This window comes from Podarcis melisellensis (genome assembly GCF_964234715.1).
Source record: "Podarcis melisellensis genome assembly, chromosome: 5".
NCBI classification, from domain to species: Eukaryota; Metazoa; Chordata; class Lepidosauria; order Squamata; family Lacertidae; genus Podarcis; species Podarcis melisellensis.
This window is the reverse complement of record NC_138537.1, coordinates 47,930,645-47,951,232: the sequence shown is the minus strand read 5'-3', so window position 1 is coordinate 47,951,232 and position 20,588 is coordinate 47,930,645. Positions and strand designations below refer to the sequence as shown.

Below are 20,588 nucleotides of genomic sequence, written 5' to 3'. Positions count from 1 at the left end.
GTGCTGGCTCGCCAGAGCAGCTTCGTCACGCTGGCCACGTGACCCGGAAGTGTCTCCGGACAGCGCTGGCCCCCGGCCTCTTAAGTGAGATGGGCGCACAACCCTAGAGTTGGACACGACTGGCCTGTACGGGCAGGGGTACTTTTACCTTAACCTTTACATACCACTTAACCAGAGAGGAAGCATATACATGAATGTGTAAGGCTACATACAGGCCAGCAATTAATTCAAAATTAATTAGAAATACTGTTAGATCATTCAAGTATATTCAATTATATTGTTTTAATGCTGTTAAAGAAAACCTTGGTGTTCACTAAGAGCTGAATGCTGAACTAAGTATATTGTGTGAGATACTCACATTTACTCCGGATGGTACAGAAGAAAATGTAGAACCTGGCTGGCCAAATGAAGGTGTAGAGTTGTATGATGTCCCCACGTTTAAAGAGTAATCTAAACAAATAGAACATAATCAGTGACAACTCAGAAATGTGTATGATGTACAAAAAACAAAGGAGTGCTACTTTCTTAAATAACTAGTATATTTCTAACATTGGCAAAACAAATCCTATCTGTCACAGCCTTTCAGGTTCATGGAGGTATAAGACCATCCTACAAAGCAGTCTTTCTCTAATGATAGGCTACCACTGTCCATGATTCTCTGGAGAAATTCTACAAATAGAGGGTGGGCTGGGGTGATTTCCTGAGCCCAGAGAGGCATCAAGTCAAAATGAAATATCCATCATGGTCCTGTTTCTGCTGGGCAAGATGAACATAAGGAGAACCCTGCTGGAACTGACCAAGCAACTATCTAGTCAAGAATTCTGTTCTCACAATGGACAAAATGCCTATGGGAAGCCCACAAATATGAAATGAGCGCAGCATTCTCTTGTTATTCAGAACTGGTATTCAGAAGGCATAGTACTTCTAATCCAAGATATACTATGTAGCCATTATGACTAATGGCCCCTGATAGCCCCATCCTCTGTGGTGAATTTTGTTTAAGCCTCTTTTAAAACCATCTAGCTTGGCTGCCATCACCAGAACATTTAGTATCAAATTCCATTGGCTAAGAATGTGTTTAGTGTGCTCCATAGTTTAACTATGCATTGTGTGAATGAAGATGTACTTCCTTTGGTCTGTCCTGAATCTCCCACCATTCTTATTTATTCACTGTAGCACCATTGTCTGACCTTGAGCTGTGCTATTTGTTGTTTTTAGGATCTTTGTTGGAAAAGGCAAACAGCCAAGAGGGCATAGTGGTCTGATTCAGACTTTCCCCATGCCTGTCTTCAGATTTAATTTATTTTTTAAACAATTTTTCAACTAAAAGTTTTTAGAGTGATGAACAAGTATTAAAAATAAATCTACATGTAAGAAATCTCAATAAATTTAAATATATAAAAACTGAAGTAATATAAAATGGCAATAAAAAGCAGATAAACCAACAAATCCAATTGAAGTAAAGCAGTAAAGTATACAAAAATAAACACATTGTCAGCCAGCAGTCAGAGGAATAAAACCAGACTTACTATTCATTATAAAGGCTTATATTCATTTAAAAGATTTATTAGAGTATGGCAACAGTGACAGAGCTATGGGGCGTTCTCCTTTGGCATGATTTGGGTGATAGGTGGCCTCCTGGACAGATGATCTAGTTCATTTGCTATCAAAAATGTCTGGATGGGCTCAGTCAGAACAGCTATAAATATATCCAAATATACAGTATATTTGTTCTTTATTTATATATTATTGCATAATGCTACATTATTGCATAAAGCTCTTTTTTGTTTAATCTTTGAACACAAATACATTAATGTATAGCTAATATTGTGTCATGTGCGAATAAACATACAATTAAACGTAACCCTGCTTGCTGCACCAGTATGCCAACTAAAAAAAGGTTAAGGATGCAATCCTATGCTCACTTACCAGGAGTAAGTCTTGTTCAACTCAAAAGGTCTTACTTCTGAGTAGACATAATATGAGTGCACTGTTAATTATATATTTTTGATATTGTAATTTACCTTCGGAACCAGAAAGATTAAATGCAGATGTGTTATTTGGAGAAGAGTGCAGCATTCCTTCTGCTGAACTTAGCACACACCGTATGTTGGAACTAAGAAGAAAACAAGGTTGACATTCAGCAACACGGTAGGAAAACTGGAAAAGATCTTGGCCTAAATACTCTAAGTTATCACAGAAACTCCCCTGCTCACTACCAGAAATTATTCTGTTATTCCAGGGACATTACATCACTGACGTATTAGGACTGCTTTGTAGGGCATTTGCACTATTGGTTTCGCTACAGCCTCCTCAAGAATGTCTACCCATAAGCATAAATGAAGTGGGAGTGGCAAAATAATGGTTAGGATTGTCAAAAATAGCATAAGCCAGTGTGAAGCTATGGGTTTCAGATGGAAATTGTATCTGGAGATAGCATGCATTCCTTCTGCTTCCAGTAAGAACAGCAGTGTGTGTGCAAATACATCTGTCTTGCAATACAGTTGTTTTGTAAGACAAATAATTGGACCTCGGTGCTCTAGTCTACATCTTGATGTCGTTTGTCATGCATGCATTGTCTGTAGAAGATTCGAAACACATGCATTCATTTGCAAAAGGTTCCTGTGTTCATTACTAGAATTTACATCCACACAGTATTTATGGTTAACGTGTTTTATGATTAGATCACAACTTTAATTCAAGAGGCATGTACAAGAAACTAAATAAAACAGTAATATAAGTCACAAAGCAGGCACAAAATTGTTTCTTTACTTAACACTCACTTCTCTGAGAAAGCAATGCATTTTTGAATGTGTAGATTTCCTTTAATATGCTGATCCCAGTCCTACGTAAAAATAGTGAGAAAATATAATAAAATTGTGGAAAAATAGAAGAAAACACGTACAGCAGCATTTGTTATAATAGGTCACATGAATGGCTGTATTAGAAGTTTCCGGGGATTTTTGTTTTTGTAGAAAATTCCATACTATTCCAAAATTTGACATGAAATTACTCCAGATGAAACAAATCTGACCCACTTAAACTCTGCAAACATGCACTATGCAAGTATCCAGGCCCATAAATTCCTAGCCATAGCTGGAGTACACAAACTGCCAAGCCCTACTGCTGTGCTCCTTCCAGTGACTCTACTGTGGCTGAATTAAGCTGTTCCAACAGCTGCTGGAATTGCTCATCCCATTCACAGCAGTATCACTGGAGGAACACTGAAACAGGACAGGACGTTTTCTGAACCCCTACTGTGGATGGGGGTTTTGTATGTGAAGGAGCCATATCTGCACAAAGGGACTGACTGATCCACCCAAATCCATCCCACTTCAGTCTTGCTGGTGCTCAGTTGTAGGTTCATTCCGTCCCATTTTCTTATTTATTTATTTATTTCCTTTGAAATCACAAGGTGGTGTACAATAAAGAATACATTAAAATTACAGTATGAATTAAAGCAGCAGTCAATACCTCAGGGTAGACATACAATTAACAAATACAGCAACTAATGAACAGCAAGGTGCAAACATCATTCACTCATTAATTCGTTTTATGCTTATTTTTTGAAAGAATACACAAGAAGTCTACATTTAAATGGTGTGTATTTTGTACACGCTTTTAACATAAACTGCACAATTTTCAATGTATTCATTTGTAAAATAAACATTTTGTGTCACATAATATATTGCTTTCATGCATATTTCTGTGCAGTGAAACTGCATCTCAACTGCATCTGAAGAAGTGTATAGTCAGACTGGGAGTTACATTCGTATCTACAAGCAAATTAGGAGCACTAGATCAGGTTGAGCAACTGTAAAAGAGAAAACCAGACAAATTCCTCCTCCATGCCCATCTGCACAGTGCCCTACAGTGCAGCAGAACTGGTACTCAGGCTTCTTGTTTTTAATTGCAAAATACAAGAACCAAAAAAGCCGGGTGACAAGAAATCTCCTGACTGCAATATTTCTGTTTTTTTAAAAGGACATATAAGGGAGGTTGAGTAAAAGTAATGTAGCGAAAATTTCTGAAGTGCTGAATATACTTTGAGTGCCCACAAATGTTTTAAAAATATATTTATTTCAATGTATGTGACATTTAAAAACAAAGCAAAAAAATCTTTGTTCATTTACCTAAATTTCCGATAACGGGAGTTATTGACAACAAAGATGAAAAATATATCAACCCTGAGATATGATTCTTTTCTTAACATGTCAAATTATGTATTTAGTGATGATAATAATATTAATTTCTTACCTATCCATCACCTTAAGGTATCACGGAAGGTTACAACATTAAAAACAGTTTATTTCTCACCATACTGGGGAACAATCTGATATAAATCACTTACAAATATGAATGAGGCTCCAAATACATATCACCTGAGGATAAGGAACTGGTACCAGAAGCTGGTAGATTACTACAGTACCATGGCAAGATAAGAAGCTAAGACATTTCTCTTACCAAGTTTTGTTCTAAAGGATACACTTTTCCCAGCATCAGAAATGTAACTCCATTAGTATTAATATTTTCTTATGGAGGAAGTTCATCATTTCACAAAACAGCCATCTTGTAAAATAAAATAACATGGCCTTCCTTGTGACAACTGGATGAGAGCAGAACTTAGCTATTTCAGAATCGTGATTAATTTATCTACTATTTTAATACCTGCTCTTCATGAAGCAGTCTGACAAATCATTGAAATACTAGAACTCTTCTCCCCAAAGTGCTTCAGATATAAGGAAAGTTCTACATGTATAATCCATCTGTGTGTATAATAAATTTCCTCAGTGTACAACTAACAGAATGTTTTAAAGCATATTTAGCTTAAAGCAAGCCCCGCTAATTTTAATGGCTGTAGCCTTTGGGTGATATTAAACAAAGTTTTACTCAGAGAAACCTACTGAAATGAATGGACACAACATAGTAGTGGTCATTCATTTCAGTGGGTCTGCTCTTGAGTAAACTTGTAAGACCCATGTAACAACCCACAAATACACAGACTAAAAAAACTAATAAACTCAACAGTTACACAACTTATATCAGGAATGCCTTCGAGTTAATTTAATGAAACACACTTCCAAGTACTAGAAAGATGTCCAGTTCTCCCCAAGACATACCTTTAGATCAAAGACCTTCTTATCGCATAAGGTGCAGATGTGAGGGAAGCAAACAGGTGCTATACTATGAAAGTCATTTAGCTCATGAGACTGAAGAGGTCTCACTGACAAATCTGCTTCCTGCTTCTGTCTCATTCGTGAGTTGCTGAAATTCTGCTTACTGCTTTTGGTTCTGCTGAAAGGAAGTGGAGCGCCAGCACTGAACTTTGTGTCAGGCGTTGGTTCTTCAGGGTTGTAGAGATCGTTTCTTATTTCATATGGGGCACTTGTTGATGGCCACATGCTGGCATTGGGCATGGTGTCAGGCTTATTTTGGCTAGGAAAAGTAGAAGGATTTTCCCACTGCTTTGTTTCTGTTTCATGTATTACAGAACCCGCCTCGCCTTTTTGATTTATAATCTGATGAGAATTATGTGGATCAGCAGCAAAAGTCAAAGTCTGTACACCAGCTGTATGCTGGCCTTTAGAACTCACTCCATAAAAGTCTTTCTGAAATCCTGGATGGTTGTCATGCTTACCAAAATGACCATCGTAGGTTCCAACTCCAGAAGAAGTTGGGACTGAATGAGACGCAGTGGTCACAAAGCACTGTTCAGCATCAGAGGGGAATACTTGTTTACCATAGTCATAAAATCCACCTGTAGCAGAGGAGATGCCAGACTTATTTAGTCCCATAACTACAGCCTGTTGTCCAGCTGTCTGAGATATTACACCTCCAAAAGGATTTATGACAACAGCATTTGGGTTTTGATTTTGAAGGTTATTTACAGGCCCCAGAGTTCCACTCGGTACTGCCAAAGCGGGGTTTTGTGCTGGAAAATGTATTCCACCAGGTGGGAATCTAGAGTTGGTAACTCCAGGCCCTCCAACATGTCCCTGAGGAGCGTTAAACATGGATGGATGTCTTAATTGGTTGAACAGAGGCTGAGACATGGCCACTTTGGAGAGAACTTGATTCAGGACAGTTGCAGCTGCTGTGTTGTTGGTGACTGCTGTCTGAGCCAATTTTAGCCTGTGCAGGGTAAGCTGGGCTTGCAGCTGAGCAAGCTGAAGACCTGCAGGAGAAGGAAGCAGAGGATTCGGGGTGCTGACAGAGAACAGATTCTTGTCCAGAAGCTTGGCAGCACTGCAAAACAACAGGCAATAGTTTTAGTTTAAATTAGTAATTTAACAGTAGACCCTTGTCACCATGACTAAGTGGTAAGATGCTACCCATGATATCTATCCTTGCTAAACCCCTGGAAGGAAGGAAAGTGATTTATGACATACTATTAACCCAGCCCGTCCCCTAATGTGTCTGGAACTATATTCATTTCAGTTATGATGCTAAAGGCAGATCAGTGTTTCAAAGATTTAAAAAGAGGCTTATGTTCATTTGGGACCCAAGCCAAAAAACTATGTGAAGGTCAATGGAAGGACTTCATTGAATCCAGTGGGTTTTCTTATAAGCCCATTACTGAGCAGTTAATAGAAGGGCGCTTTCCTTGTAAAAAATAAGCCAGTGAAAATTAAATTTGCCCAGAATAAGAAGCTGGTCAGTGCAGGTCAGCTTTCACCAACCTGGTGTCCTCCAGATGTTGTTGGACTACAAGCATAGCTGTCAACTCTTCCCTTTTTTAAAGGGAAATTCCCTTATTCCGAATAGGATTCCTCGCAAGAAAAGGGAAATGTTGACAGCTATGACTACAAGTCCCATCAGTCCCAGCAATATTAAGCTAAATGGGTCCATGGTATGACTCAGAAGAAGGCAGCTTCCTATTTTCTTAAGGTACCAGATATTCATTGCTACTGCACAAGCAGAATTGTCACTGTTTCCAATGTATGCTCAGGCAGGAAGGGGAAATACACATGACAAAAATTACAAAAATGCTGTTAAAATGACAGACAGCAAATATAGAGCTTTAGATTTAGAACTGCTGGTGTTGGACTAGATGATGTTCGGGGTTCCTCCCAACTCTACAATTCTATTACTGTATTCTATAATCCAGGGCTAGTGTAAAGTGCCATTGATTAAGGCATGGCTGTGGATTGAAGGGGCAAGGGTCCTTCCCTGTGCCAACCATGTGCAACTCACATGACTGTTTCCCTGTTTCAGGCAACCTGCCCAACAGCATGTTCCAGTGGTGTATCTGAGATGTTCTGCCAGTATTATCTGCAATGGCAGTGATGTATCAGGTGTTCTGCCAGTCCAGTGAGGCTTCTGCCAAGTCCTTTGGCCCTTCAACTATAGGCAATCATGTTTAGGATTATGCCTTAAGGCTTTGAAGGATCAGCATTTGCTTATTAGACTAATTCACACACCACTCTTACTTTTAAAAATCCCAGAGCAGTTTACAAATCACACCCAAATCACAATAGAGTAAATTAAAACCATAAAATCGTATTCATCCTTAAAACAGCTAGTAAACACGTCCATTGACTACTAGATTAGAAACATGATAATGTTTTTTCCCCAAGAATGTAACTACTGACCACTCTTCACTAACCCTCCCCACCCAAGGGCATTTTGGAGATGGGCTTCTGGATTGTCGGTCAACTGGGGTTCAAGGGACTGAGAATGCGTCCCTTGAAAATATAGGCACGGCAAATTGTTTCATTGTTTGCTATTACTGTAATTACTATAAGCATATAGAATAGGAATGGCTTTCTGGCAAAAGTTATTTACAAACAGATGTTTATTTTAACCAACTTTATTAGTTTAATTATTGTTCTCATGCAATGCATATTTGTAGGGAAAATTTACTCAAAGTATACAAAGAATTCACAATATAACATTTATGTGTGTGTTTCATTTAAAATAGGAAGCTGATCTGAAATATTTTGGAGGGGAAATTGATAGCAGTTGAGTGCCAAGTGAGGAACTGATGGAACAAGAGAGTGGAGTGGTTGTGGGCGGGAGCCCGAGCTTCGCCCCTAGCAGGGGGCGTTAGCCCCCTGCCTACATTACCTGGCTGGCGCCCACGCCCCTTGGCAGGCATCCAACCAAGTGCCTGAGGGGGGGCGTGTTTAGCAGCCTTTTTGCTGCGGTGCCAGCCTCTTCCCGGCCTCATTCTTTGTTGTCTCGCTCCGTTATGCTTGTCGAAGAGCTAGGTGTGGCCATCGCCTATGCCTTCAATTTTTGGGTATTCCGTTAAAGGAATCTGGCGGTCGTGTATTCTGTCCGATGCCTGCTTGGCGGGAGGCCATGGCACGACCCTCGGTGACATCAGTGGGAGAGACTATAGTTGGATTAGTATCAACAGGCTCCACCTTCTGGTGAATAAACCCACTTGTTTGAGAAATCCAATGCCTAAGCCAATACCTTTTCACTGCTGTAATCAATAAAGTTGTGGCCTTTCCTTGCCCATTAACCTTATATCACGTGTCCTTGTGTATTCTTTCCACATTGCGGGGGTCGGGGCCTCGAACCACAAATGACTATCCTTTGTCATTCCAACCAAGTTACAGATCTCCAAATCCAAGATATCTAGCTTATACTATTATTGTAAGTTACACTCTGTGAGCAATACATTCTATTGTTCAAACGACGGCAGTTAGATGCAGAGGAATGAGTACAGCTGCTTTTCATATCTGCAACATTGTTTGTTGGATTTTACACTGTTAACTGCCTCATTGACTTGTGCCATAAATAATCAGCATGCTTCAAATGGTTGTTCTCCGTTTCCACAATTAGTTACACTACTTATAATGCTGAAATGAACAAGAATGATGAGCCAAACAACCAAACGTGGATTTCAAAAGCAAATTTGATTGTAACTTTCCTGTCTTTCTTCATCTGCACTTCTTCTGCTATCATTAATACTGGCAGATGAAAATTTAAACCATTTACTAAACAGGATTGCCAGATCTTCACTCAGATATGGCACTTATCTCTTTCAGAATTCTATAGTGAAGAGAGGACGTAGCCATTAGGCCTTCATCCTTGCTATCCCACTGTCCTCTTTACCCCTTCACAGATGATGAAAAACTAGAAATCTGTTTCTAGGGAAATAATTAAAAGGTCAACTTCAGGCATGGTAAGGAACCAGTTAAGAAATCAGCTAATTGAAACAACAAATTTCAATAATGGCAGTGCCTGGAAAAAGAAAGCAGCTGCTTAAAAAAGTATTGAAATATTGATGATTGAAAGTTGAACTTCTAAACACAATTTGTACTGAATGGGACTTACTTCTGAGAAAATATGAGCTGTCCTATGGGTAATACAGTGCAATGTCTCATATGGAACTGCAATTTCAATTCTGCTTTCAACTGATTGAAGAATACCAACTGGAAGAATAATGGCTTAACAATGGTAAAGGGAGCTGGTGTAGTAAGGAGCTTCACTGATGAGCAATGAACCAATTAAACAACACCACACTGGAAAAGGACGTGATTATGAGGAAAGGAATATTTCACACCCAACATACAAAATCTGGACTAGAAAGAGGGCATATTTATTGCAAGAAAAATAAAAAAAATAAAAACTCAAGTTGGTACAAATGATTTGTAATGCAGTTATGCAACTTTGTATCATTTGAACATGCTCTAAATAACTGGCTTCACTTTATTCATTCATTCATTCATTCATTCATTCATTCATTTAAAAAATAATATTTTCCTTTCACAGACATCCCACCGCTTAGCATTTCAACTGGTTTCATGAGAGTTTAACCTTAAGACTTGCTTACGAATGGTAGATACAAATAAGATTCTTCACATTCATAAACACCAACTTGTTTCTGCTTGGGCCAAGGCTTTCTCCCATCAACCCACCCAACCTATAAAAACTAATGTCAAGATTTGAGACTGCTCAGCTTTACAAGATTCAAGCCATTATGTACCAAACCTTAGCGTCCCAACATATGTGATATGATCGGAAACTCCCATGCATGTCATTACTCCTACTAGAGAATTAGGCACACTCATGCCGAATTATATGCTATGAAAGATAGACTGTGTAGCTGGCATCTGGAATGCTACATTTTATACTTTGCTATGTGGGTATCACAACAATTACAACTATTGTTTTATTCCTTATCCATATTCTGCTAATCATATCAAATGTTTTTTTAGGCAACTTGACTCAAATGTGTGTTAATGAACATGAAATAGTAATTTCAATTTTAAAAGTGAGTTTGAATTACCTTTTAATTCTTTACTATTTTAGAAGAGCAAATAATGTTTCTTTAATTTGACCAAACGAAAGTGCATGCATTAGCAGGCACAACTCAGACTAGTTCAACAGCTGCAGTGGCAGTCTAAAACTTTCTACTATCTGTGAGATTCATGGAATGGGCACCTAAGAGATACAGTAAAATCATTCATCTCTTCTGCATGCTGTCATAGTAAGTCTTGAATGCACCAGGGGCTTTCCACACCATAAATAAATAAACCAGCTAATCTGAGAGGGCTGATCCATCCCTAAGGACATTGTTTTAGAATACCAAAATTTCATTACAGGAGCAAAATGAACAACTCAGCGGGTAAGGATAGTGTGAAGATCAGCTTCAGTTGCTAAAGCAAATACGAGTCTGCTTAGTAGCAGAACAGAAGGTGAGGTTGTGTCCCTGTGGCAAAATGTTTGGGTTGTTTTGTGCAGCTGTTTTAGAGTACAAGTGACCTTTGCAGCACCCAGACTTTGGAATTCCCTAACTAGGAAGGGTTTGTTTTTGCTTGTTTCCTATGTAATGGCCTTGTGCCACAGCCTTGAGAGGCTGAATTTTATTTTATTTTGCTTTTTTGCTGTCCCTCCAAGTGTGGAAGCTATTTTATGGGACTAGTCTTTGTTCGATATATAAAAGAAGTCCCCAGCACAGACGACACAGATTCTTTTTTTAAAAAATGCATGAGGTGGGGAAATACATTTTAGTCTGTAACAGGTACGAAGTTTAAGGTTAGACTTAGACTACATAGCAAAAGGCCTAGATCAGGTGTTTGTTTCATCTCCTTGTAGCTCACATTAGTTGTGGAAAAACTGAACAATATGTCATACAGAAAACTGCAAGAGGGAAGTGGATAGGAATCTGGAGAGATGAGAAAGGCTGGATTTAAAGTAAGCCTGCTGAAATGAACATTTTGTGATTAGTATTATTTCAGGCTTATATTTGTCTATTGCCATTTTCATTCTGTCATCATCATGATTAATATTGACACAACCATTTTTCAAAATACTAAAAATATGAAAAATCAATATGGCTTGAGCCCAAACTACCTAAAAGATTGTATTTCCCTATACAAACCTGCTGAGATCCTTGGGTGAGCAACCTCTCTTGGATGCATCAATCATAGAAGCACAAGAGACAGCCTTTTCTGTGGCTGCTCCCATATTGTGGCATTTCCTCCCGGGAGGTTAGACTAGCTCCCTCTTTCGACTGCAGACGTCTGATCTCCCTAGAGACCAAGAGATGTGATGACAGACTGCTCTGCCTCCTTTCTTTTAGCAAATGTTTTATGCCACTGGAGAAGTGGTAATTCTGTATTGTTTTGTTTTGTTTTGGATGTTGTATGTAATGCCAATAAAAGGTTTTACGAATATGGAATAAGAATATGGAGCTCCCTCTTTGTTATCCATCTGCTGGCAGCTTAAGACCTTTTAATTCAGACAAACCTTTGAAAATTAAGGTGCAGATGATGCTGATCACTAGGCTGCTGTTAGGGGAAACTGTTTTTAATTGCTCATTCTAAATGTGTTTGGATATGTTTTAATTATTGCTTTTAGATAGTTTTTCTTATTTTATATTTTCTAATGTTGTTTTATTATTTTATATTTTAAAATGTGGTAAGCCACTTTGAATCCCAATTTAAGAGAAAGGTGGGATATAAATTTATTAAATAAACAACTAATTGCATTTTGGAAAATTGTGGATGTATTTCTTTTGATACATAACACACAACCAGTGCAGCTGAGTCACTCCACCACTTCTGTCGCCATTAACATTCAAGAACCTATAGTTGTTTATGGCAAGTTATCTAGATCTCTGGATTAGTAAAGTAATCCCTTCTGTGAAAGTGATGAAAAGCTAAGCAGAAAACATGCCCCTTCAAATATTCAAATAATCCGATGATTGCTTATTCAAAGCCAAAATAAATAGCAAATTAAGTAGTTGTGCATGTGCTTTAAAAACTATATTTCTATTTTTAGAAACAAAACATCTTTGAATAACATTTGTAGAATGATTGACTTCAACTGGTGGGCTGACCATTAGGTAACAGAATATTAAATTAGTCTGCAACCTAGTTGTCTTGCAAACCACACTGTAACTAAGATAGTAGACATTGCATTTAATTATTTATCCCTTTAAACCAGAGCTTTCCAAACTGTGTGTCACAACACGCTAGTGTGTTGGCTGCAGTGTGTAGGTATGTTGCATGTCCTCGGACTGGAAAGGGGTTAGTTTAACCTCCAGTTTGCTAGTAAAACTGAATTACTGTGTTGAGAAATGATGCAAAACTGAATTACTGTGTCATGAAATGATGCATGTCTAAAAAGTATGTCACCAAAATTAAAAGCTCTGCTTTAAACAAATATCAAGAAGGGATCAGAGGAATCAGGCCTTTGGATTATTTATATTCTGCAGCCTTTTAAATGTGTTTGTGGGAAGGGGAGGGGTTATAGTTTTAACTATTTACTTGTGTTTTTACCTTGTCTTTTATTATGTGAACCTCCCAGAGATTTTGTGATGAAGGGTGGTATATAAAATGAATGAATGGGAATCAAGCCCTACATCCAATAATTCACTATCAGCAGGTGTGTTTGGAATTTTCACAGGGAGTCTAATCAGATTCCCAAACCAGTGACAGGCTATAACACTAAACTTGTACATATTTCTGCACGGAAGGGTCTGAAAGGTAAACTCACAAGTAGTTCCACAATAAGGATTAGGAGGTGATGGCAGTTAACACTGTACGAAGTACTTGTACATAAATCCGCTGGCTAACGCAGATGGTAATGTTTAACTATCATGGACATAGCACTAATTTTAACAACATGCTATCTATTCAACACACCACTTCAAAAATTGGCAGCATCTCATTTTTTCCTCTCTCTGAGCAAAGTCTACTTCCTAGCCAGTGAATGATGTTGATACGGTGCCAACTGTGGAAATACTACACTTAATCCAGACCATCCTATTCTTATGATTATTAGGGTGCTGTTGTTTTAAGTTAACACAGATCTTAGTATTTTGGATATGTGGGATGCCTCATTCATTCAAAATGACAGATGGTAAGTCACTGGCTTCCCTACCCATTCTCCCTACTACCTGACTGTGGATATTGCTATAAGGAATTTTACCCACAGTTGTGATTGGCTCTGCATTGCAGGCTGTGGGCTTTTTTCCTCCTCTATGCATGACTATGATTTGTTCTTTAACAATAATAGAGTAAATCACTCTATGATTTTGGTCCCATTATACAGTTTTAACTTTATTCCTTACAAGGAAGGTATTGGGAAAAATATATATCTGTGTGCTGCGCTGGCTCGCCAGATGCAGCTTGTCACGCTGGCCACGTGACCCAGAAGTGTCTTCGGACAGCGCTGGCCCCCGGCCTCTTAAGCGACATGGGCGCGCAACCCCAGAGTCGGACACGACTGGCCCGTACAGGCAGGGGTACCTTTACCTTTAGCTTTTTTAAGTTGGGGTGCAAACCCTGGTCCCCAATGGACATCCTCTTAAGCTATCCTGCCATTTTGCTTCTTAGTCCAGGTCCAGCTCAGGGTCTGGCATGCCAGCTATATCTCCAGGTTCACAGGTTGCTTATAGAGGAGTGGACCCAATATGCCAGGCGTTCTTATCAGCACTGTGCTAATAAGGGGGTAGGGGTTGCATTTGCCAGCAGGTAGGGTGCCTGATGGCGGAATCCTTGTATTGCCAAACTCAATGAGCTGCAATAACCTTAACTGTTTATCCTATGTGTAGTCTTTGCTCCTGGAAAATGAACTCTATTATGCTGGCACAATAAAATACAAACAGCAATACAGTGGTACCTCGGGTTACATACGCTTCAGGTTACATACGCTTCAGGTTACAGACTCCGCTAACCCAGAAATAGTGCTTCAGGTTAAGAACTTTGCTTCAGGATGAGAACAGAAATCGGGCTCCGGCGGCGGCGCGGCAGTAGCAGGAGGCCCCATTAGCTAAAGTGGTGCTTCAGGTTAAGAACAGTTTCAGCTTAAGTACGGACCTCTGGAACGGATTAAGTACTTAACCTGAGGTACCACTGTAAAGCTTATTAGGTAAATACAGAGGCTCAGCTGTTGTTCGGGACACTTAGTCACCTACGTTTTACTTAGAGCAGACACATTGAAATTAACATAACTAAATTAGGTTCATTGATTTCAATAGGTCTACTCTGAGTAAAACTTATATGAATTCCACCTTAATTTCAGCTGTGAAGGAATGTGAGACATTTCCTGCTAAAGAGATTCACTCCCTTCCAACAGAAGCAGCTTGCAGCGACACATACACAAGTCCAGAAACATACTGAATGAAACTGTGTGCCTTTAACAGCTGTGCAGCTGGCACAAATTAAAGAAGCAAGGCTTTTCTGGTCTGGAAATACAATTATAGGGAAAGCTTCACCAGTTGACATTCTGTCTGTCAGGCATCTTATTATTTGTGACCCATGATTTTTCAACATTCTGAATGCTAGGGGGGAAATTGCTGAGGAAGAACTTTTTTATGAACTAAAAAGTTCATTTGGATAAACTTGAGCTGAACCAGTTCCTTTTATAAAAGGAAAAACTGGAACTAGTTCCTTGTGGACAAGATGAACTTGAAATAGAACAAGCTACTTTTTAGAAACGAACTTTCAAAGCATGGCTCAGATGTGTATTTACCTGTACAATTTACTATAGGTTCAATTCTATAGGTGGAGAAGCTTGAAAGCTGGGGGCCAAACTACATGGTGCATTAGTTGTTAACTGAGAATGGGATACCTACAAGAAGCCTTGGGAGCTATATTAAAATGAGGCTGTGAGTGCATGTGATTCCCAAGCAACATGTTTCCTACCTGTTTGTTAGTGGGTGTTTAAATATCATGCTTTTGACTTTTTCCTAACAAAAACCAGCCAAATGATGTTCAGGGCTGCAGAGAAGAAGGGGGGCTAAATCTTTCCTGCCAAAAATACTCCCTAAGTCTGCTATTTGCACATATTTGCTCTTCAGAGGCAAATAGCAGATTTAGCAGGAAAACAGCGTATTCTGTTCAGTGGCTGCTTTTTGCCACAGAAGAGGCTAGTCCAGTCACAAACAAGCTGTTTAAATATGCTACTAACATATATAATACACTACAATGTTAAATTAAAAATTGGCAACTGCTTGGCAGACTGCTGTCTTGCTTGGTCTGTAGCTTCATATAGCTGGTGAGCAGCTAGTGGCAGCCATGAACTGAGACTCAGGATGTAGCTGATGCCTAGCAGAGACTTTTCCTGCCCAATGACTTTGTAGGGGCAGTAAACAAGAGGACCAGTGCTAGCTGAGACTAAGAGAGCTGGTTGGGTGGGGGAGCAGTCTTCCTACCTTTAAACTGCAAATCATCTGTCTGCCTCACAGTTCCAGTAATTCTAAGGAGTAGTGCAGCGAACTGAACTCAGAGGATACATGCTCGTCATCCCTAGTCAACTCTTTTCTCTTACTGTGTCCTAGGCTGATGGGAAGCAAGCACCAGGCTGGTTCTTTTCAGCATAACTTTCAGCTCTTGGGACCTGTGGTTTAGTTAGCAATGTCAGATAATTCTGTTGGATATGGAAATGTGAGCAAAAATTGCTCACAATTTGCATGTTCATCCAAAGCAATGAATGGACATTACACAAGTGAATATGAGTGATATTTACTATTACTGTTTCTGTGGTCTGCAAATGATACATAACTAAATACATTATTATCTGCATTATTTTTGACATTTCCCTAGAAATTAATTATAGAATAAATAGCATTAGTTTTGGCCATCACAGATAGTGAGATGAATAATGAGGATTTTAATCAAAGCCAAATTGTAGCGGAAGGGAAACAGTGTTGACTTTCACAAACACAGGATGGGGTGGAAATCCCTGCCTCCTTACATCCCTAGGTTTGGGGTGGGGGTTAAAAACTAGCTTTCCTGCATATGCCAAGGGTCTCTCTCTCTTAGGGAAACCCCTTCAGATCAGTAAATGCAAACCTTACTAGTGACTGAAACTGTGTTAGCGACTGTGTTTTTTGATTAAGCACGTTTTTTTAAAATGTTCAAATCTGCCTGCTGCGAGTATAGAAACAAAACAAATACATGATTGTACAGCTAAATAAAAAATAGCACCTGTTCCAGTGCTGTCCCGGTACAAATTACATAAATATAATTCACTGCAACTAAGCATAAAATAAAGATTAGCCATTACCTTCTGAAACCACATTTTTTAATTACTCCTGAATTTGTAAACATATGCTAGCAATACTAAAAAATGAACCCATCATTTTCATATGAAATAGGTATCATAAATTTAAAACATGTATTATACTGATATGTTCTCCCATTCCAGCTTTCATTGTTAACTACATGTAGATGAGATTCTGAAATATTACCGTTCTGTGTTGTTTATGTTATTTTTGTGCTGTTATTATTATTATTATTATTTCCTTGATATATAACTGTGGAAGGTGATTAATAACTACTACTACTAATAAAAATGTTTGCAGTTGCTGCTAGCAAAAATGATAACTGAGTATAATATGTTGAAAAGCAGTCCTGAATTTTGTTCAAAATATCAAATTCCATAGAGTTGCGTGGGAAAGCAGCAGAAAGAGAAAGTAGCAAAAGGTTATTACCCCAAACTCTATCTCTCCAAAGAATTTTAGGTGAATATTGGTATTCCTTTATATTATGAAAATGCTGAAAAAAGTTTGGAAATGTATCAGTATTCCTATTAATCTAACATTAGATTAAATGCATTTATTTTTGCTGTAGTATTATTCTAAAACTGTGATGCCGTATACTTTCAGTTATGAGCAGTTGTCCCATGGAAATAAAGGAATTTTACGTATAACTGCATTTAAGTTTACACTGTTTGTTTTAAGAAACGCTTGAATCTTAAATATATATAAGATTCAAATATTAATAAAAAGAAATATACTTGTTTATAATTTTATAAGATTTCATAACTCTTGTTTTCCAGAAATGAAACATGAAAATCTCTATGTGCAGATAACTTAGGCTCATGTTTTATGATTCAGTTTCACTTTTCTCAAATAGTTTGATGCCCAGTGCCTAAATATCAACAAGTAAAATGTACACATAAAAACGCAATCCCTCGGTAATGTAACACATTTTAAAAACATGACAAAATAATTTAACAGAACATTCAATTGTTAACTTCTGTTGTAACACAAAGTTTTGTTTCAATTTAAATTATAAACCAATCACACAATTTTATACTATAGTCACTACTGTAAAGGTGAAAGAACAACATTATGGAGATGATAGAAACCTGTTACACTTCCATAACAGCAGACTGGATGACATAAGAGAATCTTACCTTTTGGAGCATACCAAAATGCAAATAATATATCGTTCTGATCATGAAAAAGGATAGTGAAGTAGTCATTTCTGGTGTTATACACAGTCCTGTAAAATTTCATTTACAAGCATTTCCCCTGCTTAAACAACACACACACACACAAACATACACACACACACACACACACACACACACACACCACATACACAGCTACATCCACGACTGGAAGATAGGTCACATGGCTCTGGGTGCCATTCTTATTGCATTACACATACTGAGTGTAAATGGCAAACAATATCAGTTGATGTTTATGCCATATGTTCCGACTCCTCACATTATTAGCACCACAGCAGAGACATAATTCAAAGAATCCTGAAGAGGAGAATATATTCTAGTTCAATAGATTCTGCATAGCAAAAAGGAATCAGTTTGCTTTTGAATAGGAAAAAAACACTTGAATGAATAAACCTATGAAGCTTAAAAGCAAGCACTGGAACATTTACATGGTACTCGATCGGCCAAATTGTCACCCGAACTTAGTGTTACCAAATCTCATATTTTAATACCTTCATTTATATTTATACCTCATACAATATACTTGTACACCATACCTTATTGAACATGTTTTGTATTATATTCCTAATACATTCAGAAAGTGGCAGGAGATGCCCCCACACTCAATAAATATTATAGAAAAAATACACTTGTGCTACTATCAGAATAAATATATATAACCAGTAAGCATATATATTACTGAAGCTCTAACTGGAATTACATAATTACTGACATTAAAAAACTTTAGTGTGAAATTTAGTATTATTATTCAAGCCTGAAAGAACAGGAATGATTGTTTCAATAGATAGGCTTGAAAAAGTAGCTTAGTAAATTGCCCTGCTATTAAGATTTATTATAAAATAAATATTTTTAAAGAGTTAAACTTTACCTTTTATTTACGTATCAGACAAGTTCAAATATTCAGTTAACTACAATTTTCAGGCAGTGTGTGTGTGTGGGTAACAGGTTTTGCATATGAGGTTTTTTAAATAATGCATATTGTTGCACCAATCAGATAATTTCTTTTACAATTAATTTTTTTGCAGTTCATCTGATTCATCTTTAAAAGATCCTAAGAAAGACATCTCTTTTCCAAATATCATTTAGTAAGCGTTGTTAATCTATAAATCTGTTGAACCATAGAGGGCATTTATTTGTAGTTTACTAAGTTTTTGTACCTTAGATAATTAAACTAAAAATATATTTGGAAGAAAACTCAATTTGCTAAAAATGTTTTCGTAACATTATAGATTTGCCCCAAGACTGACTTTTTGCTGTGATTTATTTGTAACATCTCAAAAATATTTTCTTTAAAGAATTTAATGACATGATTTAGAGCCGTCGTATCTATATAGAAGCTCGCTTGGAGTTTAACTAAAATGGAGAGTACTCAACAGATGGTCTTCCGTTGCATGAAACTTCAACAGTAGAAAATAGCCGAAAAGTCCAGAAAAAGCTATAGAAAGCTCCGTAACGCATGTGTCAAAAAAAAATATGAACATGCTGGGCATATCCTATTAAGAGTCCTAAAAACACATTACATACTATTGCTATCAAACCTCCACAATGAATCTGTTTCACATAAAGTTTCCGAGAATCGTGCGGAAATACATATGGTATGACTAGCCTAATAATCACAGTCGATTTCTAAATCCAACAACGAAACCAATCCTCACCAAAGTCTTGAGTATAACTAGCACCTGGATTCTGGGGGTCCTTTCGGTTCCAGCGACTCAGCCATCCTACAGCATGGGTCAATCTTGAGACCCGTTCTTTGCGCAGACTAAATGTCCGTCTCCTACAAGTCAAGATGGACTGACGACAGAGTAAAGCAACCCAAATTAGTAAGATTCCTTCTACCTAGCGTACAGCCTGCTCCCAGTATTTTCAGTCTAGGGCAAGCAATATTCCAATTGCTTAGTCTTACGTTGTCCCCTATTACAGTCTAAAATTTAGTTTGTCATCCAACATTTTTATTTCACTCAGCACCTTGGGGAGAAACTGCCCCAAATAACAGCATTTCAATGAACCATGGCAAGCCTCACTCTTGTGGAATGTAATTTCCCAACCACCCCAATAAGGAATTTCAATTTAACCACCAAATATGGATTTCTTCCTTTCAAGAAAGCATTGCTCCCCGTAAAATATAAAGAAGTATAATGCACCTTTCCCTTTGCTCATAGCTACAATTAAATGACCAAAATAAAGTCTTTTAAGGGTTCTTGCCTTATTTGACATCTGAAAATTAATCCAGTGGAGAGATGGATTTGTGATGGTACAGCCTTTCTGTACTTGATATGTAACATCAGGACTAGGAGCCATTTTACTGTTTTCAGATGGGAATTCTGGTCTAATCTCTAACCCACACTTGATCCATATAGATGGTCAACCATCTGTCTACATGCATGCCCAGCTGTTTGTGTAATAGGGTGTCTGAACAATCTGTAACTCAAGGGAATTCATAGACACATCTTAAATTGCACGGGTGTAAGAGAAAATCATTAAAACCATCTGTAGTGTGAAAAAATGCTAGAGAGAAACAAAACATTAAATGGCAATGACTCCAGCAAAAATAATCAAGACAATAAAGTCCTCCTCTTTCTTATAGTGTGTGGTAGGAAAGGTAAAGGACCCCTGGGCAGAAGGTGACTATGGGGTTGTGGCGCTCATCTCGCTTTTCAGGCCGAGAGAGCCAGTGTTTGTCCAAAGACAGCTTTCTGGGTCATGTGGCCAGCATGACTAAACTGCTTCTGGCGCAAACTGACACCGTGACGTGTGCAGGAGCGCACGAAAATGCTGTTTACTTTCCCACCTCTGTGTTACCTATTCATCTACTTGCAACTGGTAGGCTTTTGAACTGCTAGGTTGGCAGGATCTGGGTCAGAGCAATGGGATTCAAACCACTGACCTTCTGATCGGCAAGCCCAAGAGGCTCAGTAGTTTAG

At 38.2% G+C, this 20,588-nt stretch overlaps 1 protein-coding gene across 9 annotated transcripts in view; it reads right to left on the bottom strand.

Moving 5' to 3' along the window:
* RBM20 (RNA binding motif protein 20) overlaps positions 1 to 20,588 on the bottom strand; it is a 111,686-nt gene that overhangs the window by 19,111 nt on the left and 71,987 nt on the right. For 6 of the 9 annotated variants that reach the window (XM_081912038.1, XM_081912032.1, XM_081912033.1 and 3 more), the window contains exons 2-5: positions 5,121 to 6,246; positions 2,784 to 2,845; positions 2,025 to 2,116; positions 359 to 450 (exon numbers count right to left, since the gene is read on the bottom strand). In XM_081912038.1, coding sequence (XP_081768164.1) covers positions 359 to 450; positions 2,025 to 2,116; positions 2,784 to 2,845; positions 5,121 to 6,246 — 1,372 coding nt within the window. Of the gene's footprint in view, positions 1 to 358; positions 451 to 2,024; positions 2,117 to 2,783; positions 2,846 to 5,120; positions 6,247 to 9,288; positions 9,671 to 9,832; positions 9,878 to 17,607; positions 17,769 to 20,588 lie in introns of those variants that run through there. The other 3 variants (XM_081912037.1, XM_081912040.1, XM_081912036.1) reach the window with 3 other exon arrangements.